Source organism: Nicotiana attenuata, unplaced genomic scaffold (assembly GCF_001879085.1).
Source record: "Nicotiana attenuata strain UT unplaced genomic scaffold, NIATTr2, whole genome shotgun sequence".
Lineage (NCBI taxonomy): Eukaryota > Viridiplantae > Streptophyta > Magnoliopsida > Solanales > Solanaceae > Nicotiana > Nicotiana attenuata.
The window spans coordinates 25,567-39,368 of NW_017673190.1; the positions used below are offsets into that span (position 1 = coordinate 25,567).

General features: G+C 38.8%; 1 protein-coding gene across 2 annotated transcripts; it reads right to left on the reverse strand.

Annotated features, from left to right (window-relative positions):
* Window positions 1-234: 234 nt before the first annotated feature.
* Window positions 235-9,811, reverse strand: LOC109215686 (DDB1- and CUL4-associated factor 13). Of its 2 annotated transcripts, none has more exons than XM_019379800.1 (18): window positions 9,692-9,811; window positions 9,204-9,296; window positions 8,997-9,086; window positions 8,813-8,924; window positions 8,539-8,566; window positions 7,395-7,493; window positions 7,221-7,290; window positions 7,100-7,134; window positions 6,910-6,984; window positions 6,734-6,829; window positions 6,120-6,183; window positions 5,794-5,847; window positions 2,691-2,776; window positions 2,548-2,608; window positions 2,412-2,476; window positions 2,155-2,260; window positions 1,104-1,192; window positions 235-752 (listed from the first exon to the last, which is right to left on the reverse strand). In XM_019379800.1, exons 2-18 carry the CDS (start codon window positions 9,267-9,269, stop codon window positions 590-592), a joined length of 1,359 nt encoding a protein of 452 aa, XP_019235345.1. In that variant the 5' UTR covers window positions 9,270-9,296; window positions 9,692-9,811; the 3' UTR covers window positions 235-589. The 2 variants fall into 2 exon arrangements, with proteins under 2 accessions (XP_019235345.1, XP_019235346.1); XM_019379801.1 differs by having other exon boundaries at window positions 9,204-9,347.
* Between the last annotated feature and the right edge of the window lie 3,991 nt (window positions 9,812-13,802).

The following is a 13,802-nucleotide window of genomic DNA, read 5'->3' on the forward strand; positions in this document are numbered from 1 at the left end:
GTTATGATTGTCTTCATTCTCTATATTTAAGAAGATATCATCTTTTGCAAAACAGACAATTGGATAGATTTGGTTAGAGTTACTCAAAACAAGGGCATATTTATAATATATCCCAGATCATAGCTGAAGTAAATATTCCTAATTATAATAGAAACCACATGGAAAGGCTATGCAATTCACCTGTAAAATGAAGAAAGAAATCTTTTTAAAGAGTAAAAGCAAGGCTGTGCACTAGCCAAAGCACCCAAGCAACCTTAATAATAGTCATACGACGCAATTAGACAAACAAGAAATTGATGTTACCAACAAGAGGAGCAATTAAGTTTTTCCTTTTTCAAACTAGGGAATAACTGATTACATCACAAAATTTCCCATTACAACCATGGCAGTAACATAAGCTCAACAACTAGAAACAGCCACTATATATATTTCAAAGTTACATGCGATGTAAGATCTCTTCGATTCTACCCTTTGTTATAAAATTTACTATCCCAATGGCCCTGTCCACACTGTGAAATGGTAATAGCCTTCTTCACTGTTCAGGTTGGCCTGGGTAGCATGCATTAGCAGATCGTGACATCCACCCTTTTCACTCAATTTCTTTGATAATTCTACTCGTTCGCAATGGCTCATTCTGAATGCTTCCTGGGGCACTGTGAGCTTTCCTCCTCCCGGCTCTCCGCCTCTCAGATTCAGTCATCTCCCGTATTTGCTTTGTTGCCTTGTATATTGGTTTTGGCAAGTGCCTGTGTCTGCAAAATCATAATAAAAGGGGAATGAAGATAACCTCAAAGCTTTTGGGCTCACTGAGAATCTTATCAGATATTCAACCTCCAAAGGAGCAGGAATAGAAAAGTAACAAATATGTGCACAGAAAAATTTGACCATGGTAATTATCTTCTTCTGAACTTCTAGCTTTAGCTTAACCATGCAGCTTTTGTTCAGGCTTATGAGCTAGCAGAATATAGGTCTCAGCCTAACAAGGTTTTCGCACCGGGTGGACATGAGGTTACTTACCAGTTAACAAAAAAGATCAACTACAATTTGGTACCCCAATGGACTAAGGCCCTAAGACAAGATTCCTAGTCAAGTTGAACGTTTACCTGACTATGCGCTTGACTTCAGCAAGATGCTTGTAACGATTCTTGACAGCCTCCAAATATTCATGTTTTTTCCGCTCTCTTGGCAAAACCTGCAAGAACACAATTTTTAGCTCTTCATGATTGATGTGAAGAAAAACAATTGATACGACCCCCAGAAACAGAATTACAGAACAATCAAGGAAGCTACATCACATAGCATTCTTTTCCATTTTCTTTTAAAAGCAGTAGTGTGATATTCGCCCTCCAGAAATACTAAGGAGCAAATTATGTTGTTCATTAGTTGAAGGCATTTTGTGTGAACTAAACTGATGCACATAAAAAAGCTTCAAAGGGAATAGGGCAGAGACAATTTCAAGTTGTCCTAAATATGGTCACAAACCATACTTTTCAGGAAAAAGTTTTGGACAACAGTTCCAAGACAGACATTTTTTCTTTTCTTTTTGCACAACAGTTCCTGCGCTTGTTAATCATTTCACAGGTTATAACTTTCTCCCTTCTTTTTTCCAAACATTTTGATTATTGACAAGGATTCATTTTTCTTCATGTTAAGGTGTTCTAAGGATTTACTTTTCTTCTATGCACTTACAGCTATGTTTCTTTCCCTTTTTTCCTTTCTCTATTGCACATCATACTCTAGCTTGTGCAAGAATTTTAATGAAGGGACCAAAAGCTTTTTCCAAGTTTGGGATCTCCGTTTCATGTACTTGCAGCATTCTAATTAACAAACTCTAATTACTCATAATTCTGCGTGTCCAAGATTTCTACTGAAGAAATGTAAAAAAATCTTTTGTTTTCATAAACTAAAACCACAAATTTCCCCATGTTAAGCAGCCCAAGAAACTAGAATGGATGCGTGTAAAAAACTTACGACCTCTTGATCTCACTTTTTCAATCTTACCACTGTGTTGAAACCAATCCACCATTAAAGAGGGGTAAAATCTCAGAACGATTCAAACCCAGAACTCATCTAAAAGCAGAAAAGAAACATGTACACACATTCCCAGAACACAATATATAAACCAAGTGAATCAAGCAGAATGTAGGTACATACAACTCCCAATTGCTCAGATGCTTTTGCTTTCCATAGACGAAGGTTGGTATCGTCACTTCCTGAGATAATATAACTTGCATCGCAACTGAACTTGACACAGAATACCCTGAGTTGATGATAGATGTCAGGAAAACACATTCACTTGAAAGTGCAAGTACATTAAGTAGCCAAGACGGTCCATTATAATTTGGGATAACTACATCATAACTAATAACAAAACAGAAAAGATGCTTCTTAATCAAGATATAGAGTGAAACCTCTGCATCCTCTTAGTGTGATAGATTTCCCTGCTGTGACCACCATTATATTGGAAAATTCTCACCTACAAATGTAATTCGGTCAAAGTGCCGAGGGCACTAGGTGAACAAATAAATAAACTTGAAAGGAACTTACTGTTCTATCATAAGATCCAGTAACAAATTCTCGACCGGTTGGTGAATAGTCTATATCCATCCTGCAAATATACCACACTTATTAGCGCACACAACTTGTAAAATCCAACACAAACTGCAGTAAATGAAGAGATGATGCCTTACACTGAGGAGACATGATCTTTATGCACACATTTGGCTTCATTTAACTTTCTAACATCATAACTGTAGCACTTGCCATCGTCATTAGCCTACCCCAATAAGATGCGAAGAGTCATTGCAAAAAAACCACACAATATATGAAATTCATATTGAGAACAACCACTAAAGATTAAAAAATAAAGACCAAGTGAGACCCATGCCCTTGTTTTATGCATGCACTCAACCCCTCGAGCTCCTAAATTGCATTCACTACTAAGTGTTCAGAATCACGTAATTGTAAAAGGGGGCCTACTGAAGCAAAACAAAGTAAAACACAGCTATAGCAACATTTCACATAAAGGCAGTGCGTTCATGACAAAGGTACAATGCTCTACTTAAGCTGCAGAGAACAACAACAACAACAACTACCCAGTAAAATCTCACAAAGTGGGGTCTGGGGAGGGTAATTTGTACGTAGACCTTACCCCTGCCCCGATAGCGCAGAGAGGCTGTTTCCGATAGACCCTCGGCTCAGAAAGACGGAAATAAAAAACAAGAAAAGACAATTCATTAGTAACTCCAGTAGAAACCGTAATAGTAACAGAAGCATAACCACCAAAAGATGAATGACATGCACTAACAGTAACCAGAGTCTTAAGGCCCGGGGCTAAGATAAACAGCAAGGATAGTGTGGGATCATCATAAACTGCAAACCATCTAAGATCAACCCTAATCCAACCCCGCCTCACCCCCGGTATGAAGTAAGGAAAGCTCTACTACCCCTAACCTACAACCCTAATGCTTGACCTCCAGACCTACCTATCAAGGGCCATGTCCTCGGAAATCTGCGGTCGTACCATGTCCAGCCTGATCACCTCTCCCCAATACTTCTTAGGCCTCCCTCTACCTCTTCTCGTACCCACCATGGCCAACCGCTCACACCTCCTCACCGGGGCATCAAGGCTTCTCCTCTGCACGTGCCCGAACCATCTGAGCCTCGCTTCCCTCATCTTGTCATCCACAGGGGCTACGCCCACCTTCTTCCGAAAATCTTCATTCCTAATCTTGTCTATCCTAGTGTGCCCGCACATCCACCTCAGCATCCGCATCTCTGCTACCTTCATCCTCTGGATATGGGAGTTCTTAACCGGCCAACACTCTGCCCCATACAACATGGCCGGTCTAACCACAGCTCTATAAAACTTACCTTTGAGTATCTGTGGCACTTTCTTGTCACACAAGACTCCAGATGCAAGCCTCTATTTCACCCAACCCGCCCCTATACGGTGAGTAACGTCCTCGTCGATCTCTCCGTCCCCCTGAATCATCGACCCAAGGTACTTGAAGCTATCTCTTTTGGGGATGACCTGTGACCCAAGCCTCACGTCCCCGCCTACTTTCCTCGGCTCGGTGCTAAACTTGCACTCCAGGTACTCTGTCTTGGACCTGCTCAATTTGAAACCCTTAGACTCGAGAGTCCGTCTCCAAACCTCCAATCTCTCGTTAACACCGACCCTCGTCTCGTCAATTAAAACTATGTCATCAGCAAATAACATACACCATGGCACCTCCCCTTGAATATGGTGTGTCAAAGCATCCATCACCAAGGCAAATAAGAACGGGCTAAGCGCAGAGCCTTGGTGCAATCCCATAACCGGGAAATGCTGCAGAGACTTCGAGCAATAATGTTAGGGTGGTGTTACAAGCAAACTAGGCAACTTTCACTAAGAAAAGACCTTTTGAAGAACCAGTACCTTTTTGTCCTATCTAATTTTGCAAGTTTCCGTCTATATTTAAGATGATTAAAATCTACCTTTATATTACAACAATCAAAGTGGTCCTAGTAATCGGAAAAAGATTGGAAGCATGATACTATTCTCCACCTTACTCTTTATTACATTTAAACCATCATGGTTTACTCATCATCAAAATTTGGGCATATACTTTTCCGTTTAAGGTGTGCGTCAAGGAATTATCACGGAATTCGCAAGAAACTTAAAATAGGCTCTATAGCTTCGTTTAATTACCTTACCAAAAATTTCCGAATATTATAAGGGTATATGTTACAGATTTCAGATATAGAAAAATCAGGCCTTAAGTTCTTTCCCAAAAAGGAACTTAATCCCACCACTGAAAAGATTCCTTCCTCAAAGGAAATATTAGTGTGACCGAGACATTAACTAGAAGAATCTTTAAGCTTCCTAGCTATGATTCATAACGGATCAGTTCTATTCACGCTCTCCTTGAAGTTTCCAACTTCAACGCTAACCAGGGAAAAGTAGCCAACAGTGATCATGTGCTTATTGGAAAAGAAATCCAGTGATCCAGCAGCTTTCTAATCTTAATGGTTAGGCAGGCAGACGTAATGTTCAACTTAAACTTAGAACATTATAATTTTTTAGATCCAACTGTTGTTGTGGTGATGTCAAGGCCTGCTTTCAGGCCCAGAAATTTAGCCAAAGTAAGCGGCTTTACAACAGAGTAGTCCATCTCTAGGATTAAAAACTCGCAGCTTATCAAACCTCTACCTTGACGTTCAGATGATGTTATATGTTACATTTTACTATATATGTTAAAAACTCGCAGCTTATCAAACCTCTACCTTGACGTTCAGATGATGTTATATGTTACATTTTACTATATATATCCACAAAAGTGACATGCTAATATGAACATGTATTCATGTCAATTCTAAATTAATACGAACGCGAACTTCAATTAAAGGGAAATACACAAAATTAGGAGTTGACTATTGTAGTGACTAACAAGTTGTTCCTCTTCATTTTAGTTCCAGCTAATCAAATCTAATAGTACCTTTTCCCCCCAAAAAAAACACAAATTTCAAAGTCACATGTAAGTGACCTGCCACACGTAATCTATATTTAGTAGAAATTAAACACCTCACAAGGTTACTAAACTTGCTCCCCCACCCCCACCCCACCCCACCCCACCCCCCACCCCCCAAACATGGGAAACAACATAACATAAAAACGAAACTATTTCTTGGGAACAGGAATCAGGAAGGGGTGATCACGGAACTGAAAGCAAAAAAGCATCATGACTTGAATCACGAGAAAGCAACACAAGATACATGAAAAGGAGAACAAAGTTATCATCTTGCACTCACGGCAGTGAAATTCATTGGCTCCATGGGATTCCAAGCTATAGAATTAGTTTTTGTCTGAAAAAAAAGATACAAAGTCAGAAATGACCTTTTGAAATAATACAAAGCAGATACATTACTTAAAAGTAGATTGACGCAGCTCTTTTAACATGACCACTGAACCTATGAACAAGCCAATCACTCAAAAAATGTTCAAAGCCAGAATGAAATGGGTCGCCTCACTCATTTACAAATTATCAAAATAAGTAGCTTATGGGCCAGCTTTTTACCTAAACAAGACCCACTTATACGTTAGCAGTAATTTTCACAGAGACAATTGTGCTGCTTACCCGCATAATAACCTTTCTAGCTGGTGTAGACATCCGTAAATCATATATGTTTATGCTACGGTCACTGCAAGAAAGATCAAATACTACACAATAAGTAGCTGCAGGCCAAAAAATGGATAACACTAACTATTTTTTGGTAGTTTTAATTTGATGATCAGAGAAGCTGCAACTACTGCATAAATAATTGTCCAAGACGTTGAAAACATAGATGCACATAATAGTGAAATTTCAAAAGGATTAGAGATATATAACTTGAGAAAGGTTATGTCCAAAAAAGAGGGTTCTATTTAAACATGGAAACTACATGATCGGACAATGCAGGAACCCAGTAAAATAGATGCACGCAAGTATCAGAAGAAAAAGAAAAGGACATGGAGATAACCTAGGCTGTAGTCACCTTAAAGAAAAGGAGTATCACATATAGACATATGAAAATATGAACCAACACCAATAGATTGATTACCTTGAATAAAAAGTAATTTGTACTAAATTAAAACAAAAGATCAGTTATGGATCAGGGCAGAAAACTAATATAAAAAGACCTCCAATCCTTTCCCAACAAACAACAAAGCAAAAGAAGAAAAGAAGGCTCTAGAGTCTTAATGAATGAAAACCTTGCTGATGTTGCCAAAAGATTAAGTTCTCCTGGATTAAACCGAACAGATGTCACTGTGTCATTCCCCCATTCAAAACTATTAACCGGCTGAGACCTGGTTCACAGGTGAGTAAAATGTGTTAAAAACTGCACATATTTGGCAGCAGAAAAGATACAAGAAACAGGTAAGCAGACCTGTTATGGTTCCAAATATCAACTTGAGCACCAGCAGTAGCAAAAAGATCACCATCCCATTGGTGGTCAACACCCCTATGGAACAAAAACATCAGCAGTTTAAGACATGAAGCTACAGAAAAATGAATAAAGTTATTATTGTAGTTAAGTAACAAATCGTCTTGCAAGTGCAATAGTACCAAATACATACCAGAATGCATTCTTCCAAACATACACAGCCAATGGCTGAGAATAAAAGAATTCAGTTTGTTAGACAATCGGGCACAACAAGTTCATGCATGCAAACAACAGAAAGCTAGAAATGCATTTACCTGGGATGAGTTACCAGACCCATCATCTGACTCCAATAGAGTATCACCAGGAACTTTCCAGAGCCTAAGACTACAGTAAAGTAGTGCAAAGCACAGTGGATCAGATTTAGTACAGGAATATATTCATTATTTAAATTCGTATCCTCACGTGCAATATTTCTCATGAAGCCTTACGTGCAATCAGTTCCACATGATACAAGAATACGGCCATCCGTAGACACTGTCAAACCACGTACTGCACCTTGGTGACCAGGAAACTGACGTACTGTCCGCCTATTTTGTTTTGCAAAAAACATTTGGCACACAATTATTTTAAGGATCATGACTGGGATAAAAAGAAATTTCAAAAGAGCACCCATGAACTATTCATCAAGTAATGGACACTGAATATCAGAGCCTTTTTAAAATCCACTAACATGCTTCTGATTGCTGGTTACAGATGAAACACTGCATATAACTTCAAGCTAAGAATTTCAATAGGCCAGTCACGTACCTCAAGGGAAAAAAGAAAAAATGCGAAGGAAGAAGAATCGGGCATCACATTGTATGTAAAACAAAAAAAAAATTCATACTTCAAGTACTTCTCCACAGATGAAACATTTAAAAGAAGTGCAAAACGTGACAAAAATTGGGGATAACAATATCCCATAAAGCTTGAGTCAACTACCAGCAGTAACATGGAATGCAAAAAGCCCTAGGGAATTGTGAATCAGTAGAAGTAAAGGGAAAACAAATGCTTTAAAGAATTTGGAATCGACATTTAGTTATCCAAAATAATTACCCTCAGCTCTCATGATCAGAATTTCACGTATATTCCTAACTTCATGGGAATGTAATCAAAAAGTACTTTTGAGTTCCACACTTCTACTTTGTACCGGGGGCGGGGCTAGGCCGATAATGTTTCCACACTATTTACGTTTTTTATATTATTACTGGTTATTGTTATCGCTTTTCCATCTATTTTCTGTTTCTGATATTATTTTTCTGGCTTTTGTTGTTGTCAGTGATCTATTATTTATTTTCGTCTTCTTGAGCCGAGGGTCTTCCGGAAACAGCCTCTCTACCCCTTCGGGGTAGGGGTAGGGGTAAGGTCTGTGTATACTCCACCCTCCCCGGACCCCACTTGTGGGATTTTACTGGGTTATTGTTGCTGTTGTTGTTGTTGAGTTCTAAGTGCTTGTAAACTGAAAACATTGATATGGTCCAAAAGATTCTTACCTTACGAAAAATGCACAAAGGTTATATAAAATCATGCTTGTTACAATAAAATACTACTCCGTATTAAGTAATAACTAAAACAACTACAATGCATAACTACCTGGTAGCCAAATCCCATAGGCGAACATCTGCAAGAACACAAAAACTGTTCAGAAGCCCGAAGTAATTAATAAATATAATTTTAATATTTTCAGCCAGCAATACCTCAATGAATTATTTGTCAAGGTTAAAGTTTTAATTTCTTTTTTTTTCCTAAACGTATCATCAAAATGCTGCAAGTTTTTTCTAGTCATTTCACATAAATGTTTTTGAAAAGAGAAAACTTGAGGCTACGCAAGAATGTATAAACACAAAAGACGTAAAAAGGATCATACCACCATCCATAGAGCCAGAAAATACTCCTTTCAAGTGATTAGGATTCTTTGCCATGCAAGAGACGGCATCAATGTGCCCATCCATCGCTCCAACAAATGGCCTCGCAAATATCTAAAAAGAACTTAAATTGACACATTCAAACAAAAGAAAACAATAAAAATCAGGTCAGGGAACAGGAAAAACCTTCTCTAGTTTTGCTGCATTCAGCGCGCGAACATATTCCACTGCCTTCTCTTGAGGTCGAAGGTTGGGATCGAAGTTACGAAAAACTCTCTGATCAGCAAAGATCAACATGCAAGTTAGTATTTACAAGATATCAAGGACTGTGCTTGGCGTGGCGCGAAATCACAATTCTACAACACAAAGTTAAAAATGATAGAATGGCCAAACCTGGAGGTCCTGACTGCGTTCGCGAGTAAATTCATCCGTAGACCGAGATATCACTTTCACCCGCATATTGATCTCTTCTCCTACAGCTTTCAACTTCAGAGTAAGCAGAATTGAGGTCAGTTCACTCTCTGACAAACTAATAACCTTCAAACCCAAAAAACATGTATATATAATAGTTAGACATTGACTGTCAAGACCTGTAGGATTCACCTCTATCTAAGGACCATTTAAATAAACTGATTTTACGGCTCACTCACATTAATTGATTTATAATACTTGGAATAAGATAATTAAAAAGTGAAAATTGTTTGTTTAGACAACACAATGAATGATAAACTACACTTCAATCTCAAACTAATTGGTGACGGCTATATGAACAATTAAAACCAAATTAATGTACATCCTTTATTACATTGGAAACAAGTAAACATTCAGGTTAACGGAGAAAAATTCAATTAACGGAAGAAAAGAGATAGTGAGGAGTTTACCGGTAATGGTGGTGGCGCGTGGGAGTGGTGAATTCGTCAGCCGACTTCGCCGAAGAAGAACTATGGGAACTTGAAACCGGCGTTCGGGTTCACGAATCTCTTAGGGTTTTTAGGGTTTTGTTGGCTTAGTATTAAAAAAATGGAAAAGGTTAAAATTGCCCTAAATTATTGAAAAAGTTTTAAAAATATCTTAATTCACTTATTGGGCTAAAAATATGAGTCCGAAACCAAAATAATGGTTTTTTTGACTCAAAATATATTTCTACAGCTAAAAAAACAAAGTTACATTTCTAACTAAAATGCAGTATTATACTGCGATTTAGATTAACGGAAAGTTAGTCGTTAAAACAAAACGTAGTATGATACTGCGATTTAGTTGTTAATTCTTTTTTTTAATGTGAAACGTTGTATAATACTACGTTTTACTTACTAACACGTAGTATTATACTACGTTTTACATTGAAACTATAAACTCGTCTTCTTCTCCACGACAAGCCCACTATCGTGGATTAAAAAATCCCCCCCCCCCCAATTCCAGCGGTCCCCCCTATTTTTATAAAAATAAAATTCTATTGGGCCCCACCCGTCACACAAGAAGTGAAGATTGTAGGTCCCGCATATAGCCCAAGCCTTGGATTGTTGTGGGTTCCTTGTTTCGGGCTCAAAATTTCAATTTTCCGACATTCCTAAAAACACAAATCGAGGTATTCCGATTTAGTTTGTGTCGAAACTCGTATAATTATGCATATTTGTATTGTTGAATGTGTATCCATGTTGATTTGTGTTATGTTTGCGATTAAATTTGTATGTTATTTTTACCCGGATTAAATTATTATTGTTTAAAAAAATAGTGAAAAGTTGAGAAATAATTTTTATTGTTAATAAAATTGTTCATAAATTTTTACTGTTTTATACGTAATTTCGTGAATGTTATGTTCATATGTTTGTTGTTTTTTATTTAGTTTAGATTATTTATCTGCTTAAAGAATAGTGGCCTTATAGCGTAGTAAAATATAGAGCCTTATAGCGTAGTAAAATATAGAGCCTTTTAGCGTAGAGTCTCTGTAGTTTAATTTATAAAATAAACTTACAGAACTAACAAATTAATACATGTTGTCGTATTAAATAATTAAATATCGGGCCTGGAACCATAGTTATATACTCTTTCCTATTGAATAATTAAATAATAATTATTATAACACAAACAAAAGTCTAAAAATATTGAAATTGACACACATAAGAATTCAGGATAGCTTGGTGCTACTGGGCCTCAAATATCGAGCCTGGAACCCATAGTTATATACTATGTCCTATTAAATAATTAAATAATAATTATTATAACACAAACAAAATTCTAAAAATATTGAAATTTACGCACATAAGAATTCAAGATAGCTTGGTGCTACTGGGCCTCAAATATCGGGCCTGGAACTCATAGTTGTATACTTTGTCCTATTAAATAATTAAATAATAATTATTATAACACAAACAAAATTCTAAAAATATTGAAATTGACGCACATAAGAATTCAGGATAGCTTGGTGCTACTGGGCCTCAAATATCGGGCCTGGAACCCATAGTTATATACTCTGTCCTATTAAATAATTAAATAATAATTATTATAACACAAACAAAAGTCTAAAAATATTAAAATTTACACATATAAGAATTCAGGATAGCTTGGTGCTACTGGGCCTCAAATATCGGGTCTGGAACCCATAGTTATATACTTTGTCCTATTAATTATTAAATAATAATTATTATAACACAAACAAAATTCTAAAAATATTGAAATTGACGCACATAAGAATTCAGGATAGCTTGGTGCTACTGGGCCTTAAATATCGGGCCTGAAACCCATAGTTATATACTCTGTCCTATTAAATAATAATTATTATAACACAAACAAAAGTCTAAAAATATTAAAATTGACACACAGAAGAATTCGGGATAGCTTGGTGCTACTGTGCCTCAAATATCGGGCCTGGAACCCATAGTTATATACTATGTCCTATTAAATAATTAAATCATTATTATTATAACACAAACACATAATTAATATTGTTTAATTTACAGTAGACGACGTGGACATGCCGCTTGTGCATCCTGGACCTGCCTCGGATCAGATATTAGTGTTACAGGGCGATTATAGGTCCGTCTACGTATGGGAGGGACATCTAGTGGATCAGACTCTCCGCGCGAGGAGACCGGACGATTTGTGGGACTTTTTGAGGGAGAGAGCTTTCCATCATCGCGTAGTCGAGCGCCTCATTACTACGGGCTTCTATAGGATTTTTGAGATTGGGCGGCTGCAGCTCAACTGGTCACTGATCACGGAGTTGATAGAGCAGTGGCGACCGGAGACGCACACTTTTCACCTGCCCATTGGCGAGGCCACCATCACACTTCAGGATGTTCAGGTTTTATATGGGTTGCGTGTTGATGGACTGGCCGTTGCACTGCCTCATTATATGAGATCTATAATGCGTGCCCAGTATTTGGAGTTGCTGCTGCAGTTTACTAGTTTCAGGCCACATGGTGAGGAGGATGTAGCTAGACACGGCAGTCGCATTGCTGTGATAGCTATCAGACAACATCTGGAGGTATTGCACCCCGACATCACCGGCGAGACAGATGATCTCCATATTCAGCGGTACACGAGGTTGGCGCTGCTCCTTCTATTTGGGGGTGTCTTGTTCCCGAACACTTCGGAAAATCTAGTGAGTATGCGATTTCTACATCATCTTCAGCAGCTAGATGAGTTACCCCAGTACAGCTGGGGTGCTGCTGTTCTCGCTTACCTGTACTAGAGTATGTGTCGGGCTAGCATGGGCACCCAGAGCGACATATGTGGTTTTCTGCCGCTTCTACAGGTGACAACATATTCGAATACTCTGTTCATTACTTCCAATTCTATATAGTCAAAATGACTCTTAAATTTTACGTCAACCTTGTATGTTAGGTTTGGGCCTGGGAGCGGTTACTGCCGTTGCAGCCACCTCTACCACCATTACCTCCTGGTGTAGCACCTCCGTTCCTCCCTCTAGCTACGAGGTGGGTTCTCCGGCGTGGGAACTACCGAGCCATTGATGCTCATCATAATCTCCCCCTTGTCAGGGATGTGCTGGAGGCCGCACAGGTAAATAGCTACCTACACTGACTTGTTATAAATTCACATCCCTGGTGCGCATTGTAACGACCCGACCGGTCGTTTCGCCTTTTTGAACCCCGTTCCCCTAAATAAAGCCTCCCGTACTTGCTTTAACTAATTTACAACTTGCGGGGGCGATTGGTTCGGGGATTGGAAGAGTTTTGAGTAAAAATATGCCCATTTGCTTCTTTAAGATTTCTTATAAAGATCAAGTTTGACTTCGGTCAACATTTTGGGAAAACGGACCCGGATTCGCGATTTGGCAATTTCTGAGGGTCCGTGGGAAAATATGGGACCTGAGCGTATGCCCGGAATCGAATTCCGAGGTCCCTAGCCCGAGTAATGAATTTTTATCTAAAATTGTTTAATTGAAGCTTTAGGGAATTAAAGAATCTAAGTAATCATTGATTCCATAGGTATCAGGCTCGGATTTTGGCTCCGAAGCTTGATATAGGTCCGTAAGGTCATTTAAGACTTGCCCGTAAAATTTGGTGTCAATCCGAGTAGTTTAAGGGCGTTTTGACCCGTTAGAGGAGAATTTAGAACTTAAGGATTCAATAGTTTAATTCATTTGGTTTTAGGGGGTGATTCTAAGAATTAGCGTTGTTTTGGGAGTTCCGAGGATTCGAGAAGGTCCGCCTCGTGATTCAGACTTGTTGGTATGTTCGGGCGGGGCTCGGGAGCCCCGAGCGTCAAATAATCGAGGTTCGAGCGAAGTAGAAAAACTTAGAAAGTGCTGAGTCTGCTGCTTCTGTCATAACCGCATCTGCGGTTCTTGGACCGCAGAAGCGGTACCGCAGATGCGGTCCGGAATCCGCAGAAGCGGTCAGGGGCAGCTCAGGCAAAATCGCAGATGCGATCTTGAGACCGCAAAAGCGGTCCCGCTTAAGCGGCTATTTGACCGCAGAAGCGGTCCAGCCAATTTGGGCCAAGACCGCAGAAGCGGCCAAAAACCGCAGA

Coding starts and splice junctions, on each gene's coding strand:
- LOC109215686 (XM_019379800.1), bottom strand. CDS start 9,269: ATGCGGGTGAAAGTGATATCTCGGTCTACGGATGAATTTACTCGCGAA. Junction 8,567..8,812: donor TTCTGGCTCTATGGATGGTG/GTATGATCCTTT, acceptor GTGTTCTTGCAG/ATGTTCGCCTATGGGATTTG. Junction 6,985..7,099: donor GTTTGGAAGAATGCATTCTG/GTATGTATTTGG, acceptor TTTGTTCCATAG/GGGTGTTGACCACCAATGGG.